The sequence below is a fragment of the Dermacentor silvarum genome, chromosome 7, assembly GCF_013339745.2.
Source record: "Dermacentor silvarum isolate Dsil-2018 chromosome 7, BIME_Dsil_1.4, whole genome shotgun sequence".
Classification (NCBI taxonomy): Eukaryota; Metazoa; Arthropoda; class Arachnida; order Ixodida; family Ixodidae; genus Dermacentor; species Dermacentor silvarum.
Genome location: NC_051160.1, coordinates 142,583,169 through 142,606,931, shown reverse-complemented (window position 1 = coordinate 142,606,931; position 23,763 = coordinate 142,583,169). Strand labels below are relative to the sequence as shown.

The 23,763-nt window shown below is 52.2% G+C and overlaps 1 protein-coding gene across 1 annotated transcript in view; it reads left to right on the top strand.

The window, feature by feature from the left end:
* Positions 1-218: 218 nt before the first annotated feature.
* Positions 219-23,763, top strand: part of LOC119459232 (BTB/POZ domain-containing protein 3-like) — a 36,917-nt gene continuing 13,372 nt past the window's right edge. The window contains exon 1 of the mRNA XM_037721051.2: positions 219-281. Coding sequence (XP_037576979.2) covers positions 273-281 — 9 coding nt within the window. The 5' untranslated portion in view covers positions 219-272. The remainder of the gene's footprint in view (positions 282-23,763) is intronic.

The window sequence follows — 23,763 nt, the reverse complement described above, 5'->3', positions numbered from 1 at the left end:
ATTTTGCAATTTCAACAATATAAATAAAGGTTGACATCATAGATACAAAGCTTAACCCCTACAGCCGGTATAAATGAAGCTTTTCTTTTCGTGAAACAAGCTTTACGAAATCCGGTGCGGTAACAGAACGATTTCTCCATTCTCATGTATTCCGATATTGGAGTTTTTAAGGCGAAGCTTTCTCTTAACACTTGCACTTGCTTCGACGTTTGCAGGTTCGCCAGGACCAGTCATCTGTTCCAAGTGATCTTCTGAAAGGACGCTTACGAAAAATGTCTGTTGTAAGTGTGTTCATTTTGCTACTATACTATTCGTGTTAACCATGTTTTGTTGCAATATCAATTATGCGGGCGTTAGAGGCGCGTTTTCGCCGTCGTTGTTGCGGCGCGTACTGAAGGTCTTTAGAGACGCCTGCAAGAACGACGAATCCAAGTGGACGATCCACTCGTACGCCTCTTCAGCGGAGCCACGGCAGCGTGCTGCCTTCCGCTGGTGGTATCAGCGTTGTGTGCAAGAACAAGAGTCGTATACGTAAAACTATTCCATTGTGATTTTATTCCAAACTCCTGACGTCGAATTGATGAACCGCTGACGTCAGGCGCGTAGCCAGGGGACCCCCCCCCCCCCCCCCCGAAGTTTTTTCGTGCTGTCATGCACCGCCGACCAAAACAACCACCGGCGCCGGGAATCATTCTGGAGTTTGTCTACAATGTCTTTTTGACGCTCGAAAAGACATTTCGACGCGAAAATTGCGAACTCGGGCTGGATTTCGTGGCAACGTCCATGCACCTGGAGTCACATAACGTAAGGAGCCCCAGCTGATCACAAAGTTTCAAGGGCTTTTCGATAGCGAGCGGGCGCGTCGTGGCATCTTGCAGCGGCACCGGAATCTACGGAGCGCATGGATTTCAATTCCGAAACTTGATGGGTATAAAGTTCTCATACACTTTTGACGCGAAAGTGCACTGACATTTCCAAAGGCGTGCTTCTGATTTTTAATTCTGGAACTTTCTGGGTTTAATGTTTTTATAAACTTGGGCCAACATGCCCGCACTCGAACGCGCGTGTCCAAGCCGTTCCAGAAATCGAAGCACGCGCTCGCAATCTTGCACACACACGAAAATATTAAATATCATCGTGACTGTCAGCTGGCATCTGATAATTTTCTCCAAACATTTTCAGGAAGCGCGCCAAATATGATTGATCAGCTGGACCAGGGCAGGCCAAGTAAAGTAAGAGAAAATAGAAGAAACTTAATGGCCTATTATTGAGGCAGTTCTTTTTTGCGGGCGACAAGATCTAGCTCTCCGTGGCCATATAGGTAAAGTGGTCCTATGGATTGAAGCAAAGCCCCCGCTTAAAATATCGGTATTTTCAGAGCGATTCTTTGCATGGCGAGCTGATTGTGAACCAGTAGCGCACCCAGGATCTCTGCCAGGGGGGGGTTGACAGTTTGCCAATACCATCTAAACAGCACTAATTTCGATTTCTTCACGGGAAATTGTCAAAAAATGCGCTTTTTGCGAGTGTGCAGACGATTGCGCGTCTTACATCTTAGTTGCAGCACTCAAATGCGTAAGGAAAGAAAAGGGGTTAAACAAAAAGGGGGGTTAAGTCGGCCTCAGGGGGGGGGGGGGTTACAACCCCCGAATCCCCCCCCGTCGGTGCGCCACTGTTGTGAACATACATAAACGAAGAACCATTTGGAAAGTTGCCCCAATAATGCCTCGTATTTGAACGACACGTACAAAACAAAATTATAGAAATTTGTGGTGAAATTATCAAAGAAAGCCTAGATGCAAAAGTTAAATCTGCAGGCTGCTTCTCCGTACTTGCTGACGAAACGACGGATATTGCTGGAATCGAACAGCTTACTGTTTGAGCAAGGTACGTAAAAAAGGATGTCAACGATATCGAAGGAAGGAAGGAAGGAAAATAAGAGGTGAAAGGCAGAGAGGTTAACCAGGTTAGTGTCCGGTTGGCTACTCTCACAGGGGGATGGGGTAAGGGCAGAAAAGATTAGAAAACAAGAGAAATAAAAAAAAGAAACGTATCAGTCCGCACATTCTATAGTTTTTCACTAAGTCCTGTTTCTTTTAAAAAGCGTACTAGCGCATTTAAAGCAGTTCGTTCCGACGTCGGCTGGGACCAGGAACCAGGAATTGTGGCTTCCGTAAGAGGACGGCTGTCTACCTTGTCGAGCGTGGTGCTGAGGAAACGATATCGAAGTGTTTTTAGGTTTTAGCACAGGAATAGATGCCCCTCTCGTGGAGACTGCAGGTTATATGTAATGTGTACAAACTGCTGCAGATTCTAGTCACCCTTCCAGTGCCACTGCCAGGGCAGAAAGATTTGCAAACAAGAGATTACTAAAAAAAAAAAAAAAAAAAAACACTTGCGCTTTGCATGTCTGAGGAACGCATGGTTATGCTGGCGCTTCTATACACCACAGAGACGCGCATCAACGTGTCCGAGTTATTGAACGCTTCGCTAAACCTCCCCGATGAGTGAAGTTATCGTTTAGATAGCGAAGCAGCAAAAATCAATGCCTGTAAAAATGTATGTTCCTTCACGATCCTACATAAGCTCGTAATTATGAAAACGTAAACTGTTCATTAGCTTTTAAAACACAGAAGTTTTCACCGTTATTGTAACAGTTAGCATGATGATCAAAATTATCCTGGGAATACAAAATTACGGGGACATCAATAACCAATTTTGACAAAACTTGCTCATTGAAAGCCCGGCACACGAGGCGTTTCCCAAAAAGGCACTCGGATGTTGGTTAAATCAACTTACCGCATCATCGTGGCTTTCGTTGTCCTTTTCTTTCCTTTTTAGCTACATGTTCCTACTTCTTTTTTGAAACGAAGCCATACCCTTCTTTAATTTGGGGTGCAGAATAATTGTTGCCGCTGTGCAGGCAGTTAAAATACACATTTTCGTAGTCATTTCTGCATTGCGACATTTCTGCATTTCGATTTCTGCATTTCGACAGCCACATGGTGCTGTCGCGATCGCAGCATGGCCCAAATTCATATCACGATTCTGAGATCAAGTTTTGTTCTTCTTCAGGATCGTCTGTCTTTATGCTCGTATGCGTGTAGTTTACTATCTCTGACTGCGCAACATGTTATTTGTCTTGTTTGACGCATTATACAGTGATTTCCTTAGATACGTAGATTTATGCAGACTATACGTATATTTAAATATCTTGTTGCGAGGTTTGTGTACACAAGCAGTGAACTTGGTTTCACGCGACACTTTCTTGCCGTTTATCTGGCATTGTATATTCCATTCAACTTCGCTTTTAATGTATATTTTGCGGAACTTCTGCTTTTTATATTACTCACTGTGCGACTATAATTTCGGTGCAATTACAATATACGACGGTAACATTCTGCTGCTGCACAATCCATTGCAACGAAGGACAGCGTCATTTAGGTTTTTTCCTGGTCGTTGGATATGTACAAAAACGTAAACAAGGTTGTTGAATGACAAAGATTAATCAAAATATTTCTTCTTCTTCTTTCTGGGGTTTTACGTGCCAAAACCAGTTCTGATTATGAGGCATGCCGTAGTGGAGGGCTCCGGATTAATTTTGACCACCTGGGGTTCTTTAACGGCACTACAACGCAAGAACACGGGCGTTTTTGCATTTCGCCTCCATCGAATTGCGGCCTCCGCGGCCGGGATTCGATCCCGCTACCTCGTGCTCAGCAGCGCAACGCCTTAGCTGACTGAGCCACCCCGGCAGGTATCAAAATATTTGTCCTCAACTTGTTAATTTTATGGCCTCTACGTTTTTCATATCAGCTGCATGCACTGCTTTGCTGCTTTCGAACTGATATAGTTCTAAAGTTCGCTTGATATTTTCTTTACTTATTAGATAGACCAAAAAAAAAAAAAAACGCGGAAGCATTGATATCAGCTATTTCTGCCCAATTTTGGGACATACGAAGCTATTCTTTTATAAAACAAACACATAATTTACTTGTCTTGACAGTTCGTAGCGTTAAATGATTCGTTTTCAGTATCTAATATAGAATGGCATTGGCAATGGCAATGCAGTTATTATTCATGTATTTGATGCCTCGACAACTTTTACAAGGAGGAAGCCGCGTTGCAACCCCCCCCCCCCCCCCCCCCCCCCCGAACAAAATTTCTGGCTACGCCACTGGCTGACATGAGCATTATGCGGTGACCCGCAAAGTTCTTTTAACACCCCAATCAAGCACTTACCTCGTTTATAGGCGGTTACTTTCGTTTGCTATGAAAGCAAATAGCATTGCCTACCTTGCCAGGTGTTTCTTATCGAATTGGCTGACAACAGGCCAGCAGCGAGCATGTGGAGAGGGTTTTGGTGCGTCTGAGCTAGCGCTGCGAAAGTAGATAACCTGATGAGGGGGTGGTGCGGTGTCTGCGAATGGTCGCCTTCAAATGCGCTAAAGCGTATCCTCAGCGAAGGAGAGTTGGCAGGGCGATGTCGTATACCTGCGGAAGGGCCGAGAACGTTATAATGAAAACTAAAAAGTTTTGTTATATGCAGAAAAAAAAAAAGATCCATCTTCCATCAGCTACGAGTATTCAGTTCCACCACGATCACTGGGCAGCAATCGTTTATTCTTTTCGAAATTGGACTAAACAGGGTATATAAGGCTACGAGTCTACTATGTATGCGAGACCCCTTCATTCCGCTCGCACCAGCCGCCGCCGACGCACCTTTCCACCCCTCCACTCTATCCCGTCGGCGGCTCCTGACAGATATGGAGATCAGGCGGCTCACAAAACAACAGGGACGACTTCGGCCCGCGCTGCGCGCACGTCCCTCTGAAATTAACTCCGTTACTTGCTCCGAACGCCTTTTATTTCCGCTACCGCGGACATAACAACGATACATGTTACTGCACTTCAGAAACACTATCCAAAGCCATACGATGTCTTCAGCCGAGCTTGCTTCCAACGACGTGACCAGTTGGAGGGAGCGACGGCCGCCGACTGCAACTTCGGGACGCTACGCACAACAGATAAACACCAACAGCTACCGGATAGGACGGCGCCAACGGCATCACCTGTCAACGCAACAATGCTTCCCTTGAACATTATGGTGCGTGACCAATTACTGTGCGGACTAACGGGACGATCTCCAGCAGCAGAGACTGTTTGCTGAGAGTGACCTGACGTTCTCAAAGGCCTACGACATGGCTGTTCGAGCGGAAAACGCTGGCCAACAGCAGCGAGACATCCGAAAAATCCTCGAGCCGGTTCACCAGGCGAGTGCACATAGATCTAAGCCGCAACGCTGCTGGCTTGCGATGGGCAGCACAGCCCGCCGTCATGTAAGTACCAAGCAGCTACGTGCAATTTCGCCACAAGCGCGCCACATTGACAAAGCCTGCATCACGAAAAAGCAACAGGTGAAGGGGCCACCACAGCGAAACAAAAACATGAACGCCCCAAACACAATAACGCAAGTTAAAACGCATCACACTCCACCAGCATCAGCGGCGCTGTGCGACTTACATAACATCGTCAACCTCGGCACGCGACCAGGGATCATGGTCACCCTTACTGTCCACCACCAGCCCATACAATTTGAAGTTGATTGGGGAGCAGCGTGCACGCTCATCAGCGAGGATGCGTACCGCAACGCATGGCCACGGAACACGCCACCACTTTTCGATGAGAACACACACCTGAGAACATGGTCAGGACCATGGGCGTCGGCAGGATTTTGTCTTGGGGGGGTATGGGAGCTCGACAAGCTGGATCAGGGTATCATTGAGCCCACGCAACATTCAGACTGGGCCACACCACTGGTCTCAGTGAGGAAGAAAACAGAAGCCTACGTCATTGCGGGGACCACCGGCTCACCGTAAACTTGGCGACAAAATCGTCCTCGTACCCGCTGCCAACACCGCAGGTAGTCTTCAGTATACTACTTCGAGGAAAGATTTTCAGCTCCCTGGACTTAATCCAAGCGTGCCGGTAGCTGAAGGTGAGCGAGAAAACTTCAAAAGTGCTCACTCTTAACGCCATTAGAGGACTGTAAATGGTCAAGGGGCTACCGCTTGGTGTAGCGGCAGCTCCAACAATTTCCAAAAGTACATGGAATCCTAGCTTCAAGAAATATCTGCGTGTGCGTATACTTGGACGATGTAATCAGTAGCACAACCAGTGGACATGCAGCACGCCTAGAGCTTGTTCTGGAAAGGCTTGCTAGCGCAAATTTCCGCTTGAGCATGGATAAGTGCTGCTTCGCGGTGGCCAAAGTGAATGTTTTAAGTTACCTGATTTTAAGTTACCAGCGACAAGGGCGGGCCATCACAGAGGCACGCGCTCCAACCAACAAGCAGGCGCTGCAATCCTTTCTTGGGCTAACGTCCCATGAACGGTCACCGAGAAACGGTGGCCAGCGACTTTACGACATGCTGAAAAACGACGTCCCCTGGACTTGGTCGCCCGCCATCAGAAAGCATTTGAAGCCCTGAAGGAGCTGCTCCGTGACAGTGTAGTGCTCAGGCGCTACAACGAGACATTACCCTTACTCTTCGCATGTGAAGCGTCGCCCTACGGCGTGGGTGCAGTTCTTCACAAAGTGACAATCAAGGCAGAGAAACAGCGATCGCGTTTTCTTCCGCGCGCTATCGCCCGCAGAACGCAATTCTCAGCTCGGTCGCGAAGGACTGGCCGCCGTCTACGGTGGCACACATTTTCATCAGTATATCACGGACAGACGTGACCGTTCTGACTGATCACTAGAGGCCGATCTTTAGGCATTAAAAAAGCGCGCTTTAGGCGCCGAAAATAGGCAGGCAAAGCAACGTTTAGGCCTCCAACGTCGTAAATATAGGCACAATACATTTTTACATAAATGCAAATAATTTCAAACGAAGACGTGCGTGACCTGTATCTACGACAGGAAAACAAGAAATGTTATAGTTTATGATGGCACAAAGGCGCCAACAGTTCAACATAGCCGTGCAATTGTCCCATAAAACTGCGGGACTAATGACGATCATTTGGCGTAATTCAGCAAGCACACTGCTCATATTCATGTTCAATGGGTACTCGAGCGTTGCATAAAGTGAAACAAGCATGAAAAACAATACTTGAAAGCTGGGAATACTGATTAAAATAAGCGCTACTTTATATATGTCTGCCTGACGCAATTAAATTAAGACACAACAAAAACAGACAAATAATAAAAGCAAGAGAGACTACAATTTATTAAGAAATTAACATGTTCTTACATGAGGACTGTTAGGTACAACTCTGGCAATTTCCTCTTATACAATGACATTATTGGAATTGTACAAGCGAAACGCCCCAACACTGCCAAATACACTTCCACCTATTTGAAGTGCACGTGTTTGAAGAAAGAAATATGCTTGGAGAGCACGCGGAACGTAGTCTAAGAATCACTGTGAACATTGTGGAAACAATAGCAAACTACCACCATCTCCAGATTTCTGGATTCAAAATTGTTCCTCTTGTCACTGAGAATGATCTTGTACGCTGAGAAGGAACGTTCGACGGCAGTGAACACCTTAAAAGTAAATTACAAACAAAACAAAAGCCGCGTGCACATCACATTTTTCTTTCTTCTTTTGCTCTTTACTCTCCTTTCCCCTGACGGCTCTCCGCGGTTTCGCATTGCCAACCGCGGCGCAACAGGTGGATAGCAAAATCTCGGTTGTCACATGGGATTGTGGGGTACGGTGTATTCTGCTACAACTTCCGGTTCGGGACCACGACGCCATCTATGCCGCCGTCACTTCATGCCCGTGCTTCACGCGCTTTGTGTTTTATATACCGCGGCACTTTGGTGAAAAACCACGGTGCAAGCACCGCTGGCAGTTCCCAAACGTATAGGTGTGAGCTATCGCTCCTTCGTACTTATGTTGGCGCCCTTAGACTCGTGTATTTTTAAGTGGCAAGTATTTCATGCCCTAACGTGTTTGTGTCGCGTCAAAACGTTTATCTAGCGCAAACGTTTGTCGAGCGCAAATAAACGTTCGTTAACTTAAGAAGTAGTTTTTAATAAGTGGTAAGTCAACCTAATAAGTCGCTGTTTCTAACGCTTCCCATAACAAACGGTGCAGTCGATCGCTTCGTCCGCTGTTTTGTCTGCAGCGGTGCCCAGCGCGCGCCATGTCGTCGGCTGCTGTGCCTTCGCAGTAGTAGTAGTAGTAGTAGTAGTAGTAGTAGTAGTAGTAGTAGTAGTAGTAAACTTTATTATAATCAGAAACCGGACAGGCTCCTATCCACAGAGGGGGTAGGGGGTTAAAGACGGAGTTTGTCCAGCAGGGTGGTGCACCTATTCCAATTACCCACTAGCACGGGCCATCCGCTCGGTCGTTGGATCAGTCGTAGCTGATCTTCCAGGGCCGGGCTAGACGACAGCGCCTCCCATTGGTTCCATGTGCCGTTTGTTTCGTGTTCTTCTCCGTGTTCTGCACACTCCCACGTGATGTGAAAGAGTGTTGGTGTTGCTCCACACCACGGGCATATGTCTCTGTATGCCGTGGGGTAGATCAGGTGGAGTGTGTGCAAATTTATGTAGGTGTTCGTCTGTAATCTTCGCAACACGGTTGGTTCCGCAGCGCTGAGTTTACCGTGCGGGGGTGGATGCCTCAGTTGCCTTCGCAGTCTCCCGTTTTTTTTTTTTTTTTTTTTTTCTCAAGAGACGCATGTCGTGTATAACTGCAGAGACAAAGCACTGATTTAAGTATCTGAATAGAGCGTTGACGCTCTTTACGTTGACGTTACCTCTCCTCCCTCTTTTGTGCAGCCTCAGTTGCCTTTTCGTTGTACCGGAATGAAGACGGCACATAATCAATGTGCTGAGGATCCTTGCTGGGTGCACCTGTGCGTATTTAACTGGTTGTTAAAAAGGCGGGATTTGTACAAGAAAGTTAGTAGACGAAGTTATTCGCCAAAACACTTGCCTGTGACGAAATGATCTTCACATATTCTGGCTCCTACGTTCGGTATCCACAGCTCGCCGTTCACGGTCGCTCGTTTGACGGCAACTGCCCATTTACGTTTGTGCGCTTCATTCCATGGAAAACGAAACATTTTTTTTTCCTTTCACGGAAGAGTTCGCGCACCCTAATGCCGAGCAGCCAACCATAATCACGTTGCTGAAGCGTGTTTTCTTTGCAAACAGCGGGAAATCGCACTGTAGAAACTGCTGACAAGGCTGAACGAAGCAACAGAAGCGCTAACCCTCGAACCGGAAGTCGCTAGCTGACGTCATCGTCATTTTGCTATCCACCTACTGCTGCTAGCGGTTGTTTTCCGAAAGTTGGTTGAACTAGATGACTAGGTTGAACCCCATAGAGTTCCGAACCGTCAATGTTACCCAGTAACATGAATAATGGTCTCTTACTGCACTCGAAAGCGAAACTTGAGGCTAAATAGTGTTCATATAGGCGCAGGTATTGAAAATAGGAATTTATAGGCTTTTAGGCACAAACGCCAAAATAGGCATTTATAGGCACTATAAAAACACTATAAAAGCCCTTCTAATTCATGCTCATATATCAAAGTGGGGCGATAGGAGCGCAAGGAACAAAAAAAGCATTTGCCTAAAATCCGGTCTCTACTGATCACAGGTCGCTTTTGGGCATCCTGGGGCCCCGAAAGTATATTCCGTAGACACTGTCGCCCCGTACGACCCGATGGTGCATTAAGATGTCGGCGTATGACTGCGATCTCGTGTACCGCCCCGGAAGCAAGCACCAAACGCCGACATGCTGAGCCGCCTACCCCTCAGCGAAACCATCGAGGACCCACCTCAAGTTGGCATGGTCGCACTCAAGAAGTGCGCCCGCAGCTACGCGTAGCGGCCGGGAATAGACAAGGATATCGAGACACTTGCGGCCGAGTGCACAGCTTGCCAGACCAACCGACGCGCTCCGCCACGAGCCCCAGTTTCAGATTATGACAGGCCCAGCACCTCCATTTCGCAGACCCAATTGACGGGTCCACATTTCTGGTGGTTGTCGACGCCTACAGTAAATGGGTTGAAGTTCGCCATATGAACAAAACAACATCGACAGCTGTCGTCGATGTTGTTTGCAACGGTCGGACTACCCAACAAATTGGTATCAGAGAGCAGAACCAAATTCCTGTCGGCAGAAATCCAGAAGTTCTACAGTGACAACGGCATCAAGGCGGTAACATCTACTCTCTGCCATCCAGCCAGAAATGGACAGGCCGAACGCTACGTTGGACAGCTAAAACGCGCGCTTGCAGGACACCCTACAGGGTCAGTACACCAGCACGTCCAGAATACGACAGGCCATACCCCCGCAAAGCTCATGTTTGCCCGCGAGCTGCGAACGCGCATCTCGGCTGTTCTGCCAGAACCGTCTTCAAAGGCCGCACGAGAAATTCAAAACCCTCCGCGCTTCCGGAAACCCCAGAAAGGGCAGCAAATGCAAGTGCTTGCCAGCCAATTTCAAGGAAAGCCCGAGTAGGGGACTCTGCCACCGTTAAGAAACGCATCCGGCCTTAGATCTTGCTGGTCGACGTTAACGGGACAGTTACCCGCCGACACCTTATTCAGCTACGCCGCCTAAAACCACCTTCCCCGCAGTCTGACACCGTCGAAGGTGTCAGGCCCTGAGGATTATTTCAACATGGCTTGGCTGTCGTCCAAGTAACATGGCGCTGCTAAACGGACGCTCCCGACGCAGCCAGCGGCTCCGGAGGAGAAAACCAGCCGCAGGTGCGCTCCAGACAACACGGCGCCCTCCCAGCGAAAGTCGACGCGACAGCGACGCCTTCCACACTACTACCAAGCGCAGAACGGTGTGGAATTGCTATGTTCGTTGCGCTCGCACCCACCGTGGCTCGCACCAACCGCCCCCGTCCCCCTCTCCCCATCGGCGGCTCCCAACAGACGCGGAGAGCAGGCGGCGGTTCATGAAACAGGAGACGACTTCGGACCGCGCTGCGCGCATTTCCCTCTGAAATAAACTCCGTTCCTTGTTCAGAACGCCTTTTATTGCGATAGCAATTGTATGGAAACTCGCAAGCGCGTTTCTGCCGTCAGCATGGTCGTGGACGTCGCTGCGAGGTTCCGTATAAAGTCCAAACACGATAACATCGTCGCCGCGCGCCGTACGCCCAGATAGAGCTCTGCACGGGCCCGGGCCGTCCGAAGCGCTGTTCGGCAGGCTCGGGCCGGGCTCGGGCTTGAAGCCATGGGCCCGGGCTGGACTCGGGCCCGCTCATTAAAGGGCCTAACTCGGTCCTTCGAGCACACGCAAATGCTATGCATTGCATGATTCAAGGCATTCTGTGCCAAGCTGAAGTGACACGTGCAAAGGGCTGGCTCTTAGTATACCTTAACACAGAAAATCGTGTTGCGAGCCACCTATCCTGCGGACGAAGAAGACGTTTCGTTTCGTTTCCAAACACTGGCGTATACTTACTAAGACGTTGCATAGCAGACGAAAAAGAGGACGACCTATGCCCCGGCCCGCCATCTTTGTTGGGTTTCCACTCGCTGTCACTGTGTAAATATTGTACATAAACCCCCTTTTCACATCTCCCCGTAATAAGAGGATAACAGATGTTCTATTTCTTTCTTTTCCACACAAACGGACATTGTTTACGCCTCAGGAAAAATAAATTATAGAAAAAACCGCTCTTCAAACAATTTCCCTGTTACCGCTTTTGAGATTGCAATATGACTACTCCCGACACTATTATATTATTCTAGCGCTAACGCAAGGAATGCCTCTTTCTACTTGTGCGTTTATTTTATGTTGTACGCTCGTGAATTCACCGGTATATATACAATGGCATGCTAACCACATGTCCATTCTGATTATTGTATACGTTATCTATGATTGTACTCTACCCCCTTACACAATTCGTCTAGGGGCCTGTAAGGTATCTTAAAAAATGTGGTAGTTTCGCCCGAAAGGCAAAGCATCAATTGCGATTGCAAATTAGTAGAGAGCTATTCGGAGTAGGGATAGTAGTTTTATCGGCTGCATAAACTTGGACACATTCGCTTACTAACGGAATTACCAAGCGTGATGTCTGCGCGCACTAGCAAACGTGAATAGATCACACTCGATGACCGCAGACAACCACTGTCAAAACGCTGGCAGCAAGCGCAGCCGCCACAGCGAGCGAAGGTTCGTGCGGTATGTTGCTTCAACTCTCTGAGCGGCGAATGCACTGCGCATACAAAGATCAGAGCCGTGTGAAGATCGCTTTCGAGATACGGTGCGGGCGACCGCCGCAGCCGGGCAAACTACAAGCGCACTTGTTGGCAGAGTAGAAGCTGCCCCCCTCCCTCCCGCGCTGCCTTTCCGCTTTCTTCCTTTCGCGTGCGAAACTGAGTCGCCAGTTCCCCTTGCTCCCGGTTGCAAGATACGCATTTGGTGCCGCAGCACAGCGTTGCCCCTTCCTCCCTCCCTCCGATACCCCCACGGCCTTTCGCGTGACGGAAGTCGTGTTTGCTCTCCGCCGTGAGTTCGCTCTCCGTGATAGCGCGCGTCCCACGCGCGCTTTCACTCGCACATACGGCGCGCGGCGACGATTTTATCGCCATTGGACGTTATACGGAACCTCACGGCGACGCCGACGGCAGAAATCCGCTTGAAGTGTCCATATAATTGCTATCGCAATAATAAATAAATGACCTCGCAGCACCAGACCAGATCGTACGACCAAGGCTTGCGCACCAAGTAGAAAATAGCACAGGCTATGGGCCGGATCACCGATGTTCCCATGGAAGAAACAAAGATTTCGGTCTTATACACAGCAGCTGATTAGACCTCGCAAAGGTGAGGCAGACACGGTGCAATCTGTAAGTAAGAAATTGTATTTGATCCCGGCCACGGCGGCCGCATTTTGATGGGGGCGAAATGCAGAAAACACCCCTGTGCTTAGACTTAGGTGCACGTTAAAGAACCCCAGGTGGTCCAAATTAATTCGTAGCCCCCCACTACCGCATGCCTCATAATCAAATGGTGGTTTTGGCACGTAAAACACCATAGTTTACAAAAAAAATGAATTTTTTTTTTTTAGGTACAGGCCGGGCCTGGTCAAGTATACGCGGGCCCTGGCTAGGGGGGGGGGGGGGGGGGCTTTCTACTCCGGCGGCGGCGGCTGCTTACGGCGCTGCCGGAGCTGGCGCCGTATCTTGAAGGCGATCTGCGACGTGGAACCAGTGCGCGCCCGCGTGGGCATCTTCAAAGCGATCTGCGATATGGACGAAGTACGCCCAGTGCCGGTATCTTCGTATGTGCTGTGCTTCCGACGTTTAGTTGGCGCTGAAGCGAGAGACGGCACGAAGGTAAATTAGCTCGCTGCTGCTGCCGCGCCTCTTCACCAGAGCGTTTTGACATCGAGTTTCTGCGGTCATCGAGCGAGAAGTGTTCATGTTTACCTGTGCACTCGTTAAACCGTGCTTGTTAATTTAGTTAGCGAATGTTAACAAGTTTATACGGCCAATAAAACTATTACCCTTAGCTCGTGTAGTTGTCTACTAAAAAAACTACTAATTTGCTATCGCAATCGATGCTTCGCCTTTCGGGCGAAACTGCGGCATTTTTATTACGGCTACCGCGGACGTAACACAGGGCTCCAGTGGCAAAATTCAGTTTTGTTCGGCATATTATGTATCTTTAGTGCGTACACATACCCTTGAAGTGAGTTTGCGAGCCTTTAAAACGGCGCGTGACAGGCAGGCATAATGGGGCCAGCCCGAAAAATGTTTCACCCATCGCGGAGAGCTAGTGTCAGAAATGGAATAGAAACATGTTGGAATAGCTTTACGGCATAGCGCCCCACTTCTACTTCCTGCTGTGCATGCAGTGTGTGTATGCAGTGGCCGATTGGAACGCGCAGTAAACTTCAAGCTACAAACGCCGATGGTTTTACGAAAGGTGAAGTTCTGTCCGCGAAATATTTTCGCTCGGTGGTCTCCTTCTCCTGAACGTCTGCTGGTGGTGAGAGGATGGGTACCTGCTTCGAGAGAGTTTATTCAGACAAGCTCCTAAAGCTGGCAATATCAGCAATGTCAAAGTTGTTTAAAGAGTCGCTGTGATCTAAAAAAAGACGGATGTTTCGGGACTTTCCTTTCCGCCGCCGAACAGGCCGGACGTGTTTCGAGCGAGCTCCTCAACAACGACCACCACCAGGCCAGAGCAGGGAGCGAGCGGCGTCCGTCTCGGCTCCCTTTCTCCTCGACCTGGCGGCCGGCCAATGACTCCGACCATTTTCGACCTTTTCGAACCCTTGTGATCTGCTACGCCACCGACGCGCTAAGCATAGCGCGCAACGCTCGACTCCGAGCGCCTGCGCAACGCGCAGCTGCGTTCCACGCCACACCTGCGGCCGACGCCGCCCGTTTTCACCACCTCCGCCGAAACCGTTCGTGACCATCCAAGCCGCCGACATGGCATACCAAGTCGAAGGCGTCTCCATCACCCCTGCTGAGCTAGAAGCCGACTCACGATGGATCCGTGGCGTGAAAGCACACCGTGCCGCGCGGCCCACCAGGCCATCGCCTCAACGCCGCCTGCCTCGCCCCCATCCAAGACCCCTACTCCACCGCCAGCCATCACCCCCAGCACTACCACTCTCCGTCGTCACGCTCCCCTCCCTCGTCTCCCAGCAGAGGACTTCAAAATCGTTTTCAGACCGGAGGGGGGCTTGACCTCCGCACTACCACTAACGGAGCCCTGCTACAAATCCTCTGCACGCTTGCCACCATCGACTATGCCACCGCCCGCACCGCCGACCGTGTACGGATCAATCCGTACAACAACTCCCTGACTATCAGCACCCCATCTGAACCCCGCGCTCGTCTCTACCTTCGGTATCGGAACTCCGCCTGGGTCCCACCTCTTACCCTTTGCGTGCCTACATGGCAGCACCCGACAACGCCCTCCGCGGCATTATATACAACGCGTGGACTCCCAAACCCAGGACGAGATCGTCCAAGATCTACAAGCCATGAATGTCAACACCCCCTACGCCATCGCCGACGCACGCCAGATGGGGCGCTCGCAATCTATCCTAATCACCTTCGTCGGCACTACAACACTCCCCAGTGCCATCGTCTTCAACTGCGGGATCTACCGCTGCCACCCGTTCCGCCCGAAGCCGAGGCCTGCACTAACTGCTGGGCTCCCGGCCACCGCGCGGACGTGCACGAAGCCCAAATCCACCCTCTGTCACCGCTGCGGCCAGCTCACAAGGCAGTCGAGCCCCCGACCTGCGTCCCCTGCTGCATCTTGTGCGGGGAGCCCACGTCACGGGCTCGCGTCCGTGCAAGCTCCGGTTCGACCGGAACGGCCCGTCGTCACCTCCGGCCACCTCTAAGCCTCAGCCTCCCCCAGCGCCACCCACCGGGCCCATCCACAAGACCTCTCGGCCTTCCCGCCGCCGCTCTCCCTCCCGTGGTGCCCGGTCTGCCAGCCGCCACCGCTCCGTCTCCTTCCCGCCTCTGCCAGGTCCGAGGCGTCCACCCCCCCACCACACATCACCGGTAAGCTGGAAATCGCAGCCTCACACGTCGGACCCCCAAACCGCGGCCCTCAAGGCCACTATCGCTGCCCAGCAGCTACAAATTCAGGAGCTGTCGCGCCAGTTGCAGGCCGCGCTAGCGCGTCTGTCCTCCCCCGCTCCTTCTCCTTGCCCAGCTACCGCACCTTCACAAACGCCGCCTCAGCTGGCGCCAGCGAGGAGCCATGAACACGGCACCCTCGGCTGCGTCATCGCGCGCCTCCTCTCCCACCCGCCACCCCCCGCAAAACGCCGATCACCCTCTTCCGATGACGTAGCGCCCGAGCGTGACATCGTTCGCAAACAACCTCCTTCTTGGAGGCGTTTGAGCAGCGCGTCATGGCGCGCTTCGTGCGACTTGAGGAGCGCATCGCCATGTCGACAACCGCGTGGCCACCATCGAATCCCACCTTGCCGCCCTAGACACCAGGGTCGCGGTCCTAGAGGCCCGCCAGAGCGCGACTGAGGCCACCCTCGCCCCTCCGCCTCCCCGCCCCCCGGCACCTACCCCAACTCCGTCCGGTGACCCCGCCATCCATCATGGCCAGACACCCCCGCACCTTAATCTCTGGCAGTGGAACTGTGGGGTTCCGCGGCAAGCGGAGCACCCTGCAGCTCCACCTCCAGAACATCCCTCCCGACACTCTCCCCTCTGTCCTAGCACTCCAGGAACCCCTAGCTCCCGTGAAGCTGCGCGACTACACCTCCTTTCATCCTTCTTCTGAGACCCACCCAAACGTTGCCACCCTGGTGCACCGTAACCTTGCTGCCGTGCTGCACAGCTGGACGTTTCAGGCTGTGCCCATCTCCTCCTCGAAATCCTTCCCCGCCGTCGCACTGAGGCAAGCCTCTTTGTTCTCAATGTGTACAGCCCTCCCAAAGCCCCTTCAGCCCCTCTACTCCTCGTCCTCCGCAAAGCGCTCTCCTGCGCTGGCCGCAACGCCATGGTCGTTCTGGGCGATTTCAACGCACCTCATACTAGCTGGGGCTACCCCAGAACACCCGCAAGGGCCACTCGCTCTGGACTTTCATCCACAATGAATGTCTTTCCGTCCTTAATGACTTCGCTCGCCCCACCAGGATCGGATCCAGTGTCCAACGAGACACCAATCCGGACCTTACCCTCGCCAAAAATGTAGCCGATCCGACCTGGTCTAATACGGGAGTCTCCTTCGGTAGCGATCACTACATCCTCTGCACCACTTTCCCTCTCCCCTCCCTTGCTCGCACCTCTACTCGTCTCACCCAGATAGTTGACTGGGACCGCTTCCGTTCCACTCGTCTTTCTACTTCCTCCTCTGCTCCTATCACCGATCTCTCTGCCTGGACTGAGACCCTTTTGGCAGACGTCCATACTGCCACATCCACACTCCCTGCAGCACCACATTCCACCACGGCAGACAGCCGTCTACTGCACCTTTGGGAGGCCTATCACGCTGTCCACCGCCGGTGGCAGGCTCAGAAACACAATCGCCGCCTGCGCCTCCGTTTGGCCCGGCTCGCGTCGGACATGGAGGAGCACTGCTCCTCTTTCTTCGACAACAGTGGGGCCAGACATGCGACCGCATGGCCGGCAACCTGGGTCTCCGCGACACGTGGTCACTTCTCAGGGTGCTGCTAGACCCTACACACACCAAGCTTCCCAGCACAAGGATATATCCCATCTCCTTCACTCCTCCCCACTCACCGATACTGACTTCCTGGCGGCCCTCCGGGACCGCTACCTCTGCACCGACCCCCCTACAACTCTTCCCGCCTACACCGGTTCCCCCAACCCTGACCTTGAGGCGGACATCTCCCTGGGAGAGGTTCGTGCGGCGCTACTCACGCTCCGCACCACTTCGGCCCCGGGGGTGGACCGCATCACTAACAAGGCACTCCGAAACCTAGATACCCCCTCCCTCGAAGCCCTTACTGACCTTCTCAATGAGCATTGGCAGGCTGGTACTCTTCCTTCCTCCTGGACCCATGCACGTCTTTATCCCCAAACCCGGTAAACTATTGCCCTCGAGCACCTCCGCCCCATCTCTCTCACCTCCTGTCTCGGCAAGCTGTTCGAGCACGTCATCCTGGCTCGCCTCCAGACCTATCTGGATCATCATGACCTATATCCGGACTCTATGTTCGGCTTTCGTCCCCAGTTGTCCACCCAGGATGTCATGCTCCAGCTTTCCGAGATGTCCTACACCCCTCCCACCACAAACGCGCTCGAGCTCCTATGGCGCTGGACCTTACCAAAGCATTCGACAATGTACACCACACCGCCATTTTGGACGCTCTCTCCTCCCTTCATGTCGGACCCCGTGTCCATGCTTACGTGACCGCTTTCCTCGCCCACCGCACAGCCGAGATCTCGTACGGCCCACTTTGTTCTCCTTCTTTCTCCCTTGGCAACAAGGGTACTCCCCAAGGCTCTGTCTTGTCCCCTCTCTATTTAACGTCACCCTCTTCCCGCTGGCACGTGCTCTACGCACTATCCCAGCTCTGTCTCATGCTTTCTACGCCGATGACATCACCCTATGGGTGACCACCGGCAATCTTGGCGACATGGAGACCACTCTCCAGCGGGCGTGGACGCGGTGGCGACTCACGCCCGGTCTGTCGGGTTGAGCTGCTCCCCGGTCAAATCGGAGCTTTTGCTCTTTCTGCCTCGGGGGATGGCCCCCCTGTCGCCTTCTCCACTCACAGTCTCCCTTGACGGCACACCCATCCCCTCGTCTCTACTCTCCGCATTCTCGGACTCTTTTCTTCAGTCCAATGGCAAGCACACCACCCTCATCACTCGACTCACAAACACTGTACACCAGACCATCCGCCTAATACGCCGCATTGCCAACCGTCACCACGGCATGCGCGAACACGACCTCCGCCGCCTAGTCCAGGCCTTCGTTCTCAGCCGCTTCATCTATTTCTTCCGTATATTTTTCTTTCACGCACCGAGGAAGACAAAGTCACAGCCTCATTCGTCAGGCATATAAGTCGGCCCTGTCTCTTCCACATCTACTTCAACGGCTCGGTTACTGTCGATGGCGTCCACAACTCCCTTACAGAGCTGACGGAGGCCCATCGCACGGCCCAGCTCCTCCGTCTCTCCCGCACTCGGCTGGTCGCGCACTTCTCTCTACCCTTAAACTCTCCCTCTTACCCCTTTCCCACCTCACTGCCCATCCCTTCCCACGTCTACTCCCTGCTAACCGTTAATCCCCTCCCTAAATATGCACCCTGAACACCACCCTCCCGTAGAGCACGCGAGCCTCCGCGCTCTGGCGTCAGTACGAACGGCAACCCGCCGTGGCTTACGTGGATGCCGCCCCGTACCGCCACTACCCAGCCCATGCCCTTGCAGTCACTGACAACTCTTTTCGACCCACTCTTACTGCCTCAGTATACACTTCGACCTCGGTCGAGGCCGAAGAGGCAGCTATTGCCCTTGCCATCACGCAAACCTCCGCGGAATACATTTTCAGTGATTCCAAGCCTGCAGTCTACAACTACGCGGTTGGACGGGTGGCATCCCCGCCTCCGGTATCTTGCGTTCCGACACTGTTCCCTCTCGCCCAATCCAAATCATGGTGCCCGCTCACGCGGCCCATCCTGGCAACGAGGCGGCCAATTCCATCGCTCGCGATTCGACTGACCGAGCAAGCCCGCCCCCGCCGGGAATGGATACGCGCGATGCGCTCCTCACGTACCACGATATCACCTTGCACTACCGCCTATCTCGTCTCACCTTCCCCCCACCGCACAATCCCTTTCCCAGCACCACCAACACTTGTGGCGCCACCTTCAGGCCCACACCTTTCTTACTCCTGCACGTCTTGCCCTCTTCCACCCCGGACGTACTCGCCGGCCTGCCGCTTATGTGACAGCTCCCGCGCCGATTACGATCACATCTTATTCTCCTGCCCGGCACTTGCCCCTGCCTCTTGGCACCTAACCAGTCCGAGCAGTGGAGGCTGCTTTGTCCAGCACCGAGCCGGATCTCCAACTCCGGCTGGTGACCTGGGCAGAGGACGTCGCGACTAGGCACGGCCTGGACGCCAAACCGGCAGCCTGAAGGCCGCCCCAACGCTGTTTTAATTTTCATAACTTCGGGCCTTCTCAATAAAAGTTTTCCACCACCACGGATGTTTCGCTCGACAGTCTCTGGTGTTTGAAGTTTGCGGCTGCTTGTGTGCTGCGTCTAAAGGTAAAAAATTGTTACAGTAACGTGCGGTTGTATCCCACAAAAAAAAAAGAAAAAGAAACGTTATCAGGACAGCCCTAAAAGAACGCGTGCTATTCTGTAGATCTCCCCTCTCTCACTGCTCCGTGCCATGGCATGCCATATACGAATTTTAAAACATGCAGGTTGGCTGGTATCAGTAGAGAACAACACATGTGAGCCGACGATCCATTCCAGTAATCCGATATTTGGATTTGTAGTTGATGCTGATTGGCGCTATAGTCGACACCGCAAGTGAAGCCAGAGAGACGCCGATGGGGAACGCTCGCCCGGGGCCTAGCGGATTGCGCGATTACCTCGGAAGTCGGCCTCGGAAGTTTACTCGGAAGTACGCTACGGCCGAGGATGCTCGCCAAGCGAGAAACAAAGTGCGGCGGGAGCGAGGCGTTCGACAGCGGGAGCTGCTTTCCACTGCTGAGAGGATGCAACGTAAAGTCTGACCCCTCAGATCGTACAACTTAATGCATTACCAAGTGCGCAGCAGGCTTTCGCCTTCACGTGTTACAGGAGTGTAACATGTTGCCGATTTTGAAATATGAGCGGTATTCATGCTGCTTCTGCGAAGCCAGGACATTTGAAATGCTCACTGGGCCGACTCTGTTTCGAAAATTACATGCACTTAAGTGCACCACGATCGCAGCCAAAGAGCTGCATTTCATCTGCAGAATCGCAAGTCATAGTTCTGGAAATTTGACTACGAGTTACCCGAATCACTTACAAGTTACAGGATTGATGTGTCAAAGTAGACGAAGAGCGCTGCGTCTTCTTCTTTCCCTCTTTCAGATATACGTGGTCTGGTGACTGGAGTATGGACTGTATAGCCTCGACGACAGTTGTTTAAGGCGTGGCAATAGCTGCTGCTCTGCGCAAACTAAAACAAGCCTCCACAGAATGTGGTTCTCCTTACGGACTTAAGGCTTCGTTGCAAAAACTCTATTGCAGTTTACCGTCCATCAAGTTCCTGCGTAAATCACTAGCCTCGTGAAAGAACTCAGCAACAAAGGCTTCACAGTAAAGTTTCAGTGGATTCCTTCCCACATTGGTTTTGCTGGCAATGAAAAAGCTAATGATCTTGCATACGCAGTGCTCTATCATTCTCCCAAAGTCAAGGCCCCAAAGAGTAGCCAAGCTAAGAAATGTGACAATCGAAATCATTTTGGGTAACTGGCACGCTTCACGTTTCTGCGTGGAAAAAAAGTTCACGCAGAAACTCCACTGAAGTTGCTAAAGGCTCATTCACACCGGCGACTGACAGTGGTCGCGCGACCAAGTTGGTCGCAAAGCGACCAGTCGCAATGGTCGCAATGGTCGCTTTTCTCGAAAAGCGACCATTTTGGGCGAGTCGCTCACTGCGCGATTTTTCAGTCGCGCGACCGTGGTCGCAAAGCTGCTCAACCAATCAGCGCCGCGCCTTAAGTGATGTGTGTCGTCGTCCACGCCAAATGCAATGTCCGCGGTCACGATATGCAGGCTCAGGCCGGTAATTGGTGTCTTGTTTTGTGATTCTGGGACGAAGCAGTTGCAGCAACGTGTCGAATGTACGCGGTCGCATTCGCTGGAAGCTAAACAGCAGGAAAAGAAAGACACAACACAAACCCTTTTCCAGCTGCCGTTCGTTGGATGAGCACGCCACCCAAAGGTGAACAGCGGGTGAACAGCTTTGGTTTAATATTATGCACCGAAACACAATGCGAACTAGAAATTACAACTTGCTCTCGAAATAATCGTTGTCATGCGCACAAAGTTCGGCAGGACGCGGCTGGTGGCCGGTCACTTCACGCGAGCGGAGGCGGGCGCACCCACGAGCGTCGCGTTTCTCGGAGGCTTCCGCGCTGCCACAGCTGACACCCCGGCGGAGCACATCAGCACAGGGACGACGTCTTCCTGTTCGCTCGAATCAAAATCCAGCCATCGCTCGAATCAAAATCCATGGCTGTTGCCGGAACGCGAACCAATTTACACAGTGCCAGCGAAGTGCGCGCTAACTGCGTAGATCCCTAGAATTCTCGCTGAAGAACGAGAATGTCCGGGATTGCGACTTGCAGGTCGCGCTCAGCCGGGCTTGCCGGTGTGAACATCAGTCGCCTTCGGTCGCTTTTTGTTCGCGAGTCGCAAATGGTCGCGCGACCTCCTCAAGTCGCCGGTGTGAATGAGCCTTAAGTATGCGTAAGCATTGTGCAACTTGTCCATATCCACGCAGGACGGTGTCATTATCAATCTTATCAAACTTGATCAGACCACCATAAACGCTTATCAAGTTTATCGATTGTTGTCACCTTATTGGACTCGGTCCTACCCTTATCAACCTGTGATAGCGTATGTCCTGCGAAGCTGTGCAAAACCACCACTACAATTGTGAGGGCGGTATGCAATGCTTTATTGATGGTTCGGATGCTTGTTTTGTGCTTGTTCTTTATTGAAACGTATGCTGTTCTGTGTGTTCTACGGGTGATTTCAACGAGTCTATGCACTGCTCGCTTCACTTTGCTGAGCGCTTGTTGCCTCAGCCTTGCGGAGGTATGAGCCATTTCATTTTTGCTTCTTACGGGTACGAGCCATTGCATTCGTCTTACGGACAGATTTCTCGTTGGGTAGGCTTAGAAATACTTGCGCACTTAAAAAGGACCTTCCACATCGTGCCTGCAACACCTTGTGTTCCCCGAAGGATCAGTTTGTCACAAAAGAGCGCGTAATCGAAGCGCGCTCCGAGTGTCACGCAAGCCAGCAAGCCGGCCCCGCGGCTACTTCAACAGAGGGGGAGAGCGCATACGCCTCAAGCAACAACGGCGCCGAAGCGTCTGGAAGAGACTCGACGAAGCGACGTTAACCGGAGAGAGAGAGAGAGCACACGCGCGCGCCGAGACACGTTCTCACCCGGCGAGTCGACAGACATTACTAACGCGTGAGCATACACCAACAGGATGAGTCATCACCCCCCCCCCCCCTCGAGAATGCTCCGACAGCGGCAGCCGAAGGTACGAGAAAAGAGTAGAAGCTTCCTAGGCTTTGGCCATGCTACGGGATCACGACACCGATAGGAAAGTTCGAGAACGCCTGTGGAAGCTATTGACCCTTTTCGCGGAGCAGTTTGTTTTATGGCGAATTCCATTGGGAGAACAGGAGCACTCAAAAGCACGCTGAAAGTGCTCGTTCCAGAGGCGACGTGTTTCAGTGGTCGAACAGGAGTGGGAGCACCGTCATCCAGTGGTAGAACAAGAGCAGTTTCGCTGCGCCGAGAGCAGCCGGGAGCAGTCCGGACTGCTCTCGCCTAAAAAGCGGAGTACGGAGGAAGTCACGTGACTTAAACCGTCATATCCTCCTCATTTATTTTGCTTCAGCCGGCGCGCGCGGCGCGGCAATGGCGGCAGCCAAGTGTAGTTGGTGTTTTGGTACCGCTTTTTGACGTCGGTGATACGAGCGAGCTTCGCAGCGATTTAGCGACAGATCCTGGCATTTATAGTCCGCCTTGTCTCGTGGATGCGCGGGGGACAGCGGCAGCAAAGCGTCGTCGCCTTGCTGAAGTGCTTGAGACGCTCGACGGTGACAGCAGCGAAAGCTGCTGGAGCTCAACTTCAGATTCAAGTTGCAGTTTCAGATGATCTTCGCGGGCGGACGCTTTGTGGGATGCGTCGGCGCTGCACAAAAGTATGTAGTACGTGGCCGCAAACGGTGACATGATTACGCCCGACAGATTACAAGACGATCACGCGTGTTTTGCCGCTCTCCTGCAGAGAATGGGACGTCGATTGCTTTAGTCACATGGTGCATTTCCTCACACGTCCCCCTCCCACCTGCTCTCCGAACACGCCGTATTCCAGTGGCGGGTCGAGTGTGCCTGCTCTCACTGCGCTGTCGCCCGCCTCCGCACTGCGCGGCGCCCTGCTCCTGTTCTCCCAATGGAATTCGCCATTAGAGAAACGAGATGGCGCTCACGGCGGCGCACCATACGTCTCCTCAGCGACCGCACACGAATACGAAACCATTACCGCTTCTAC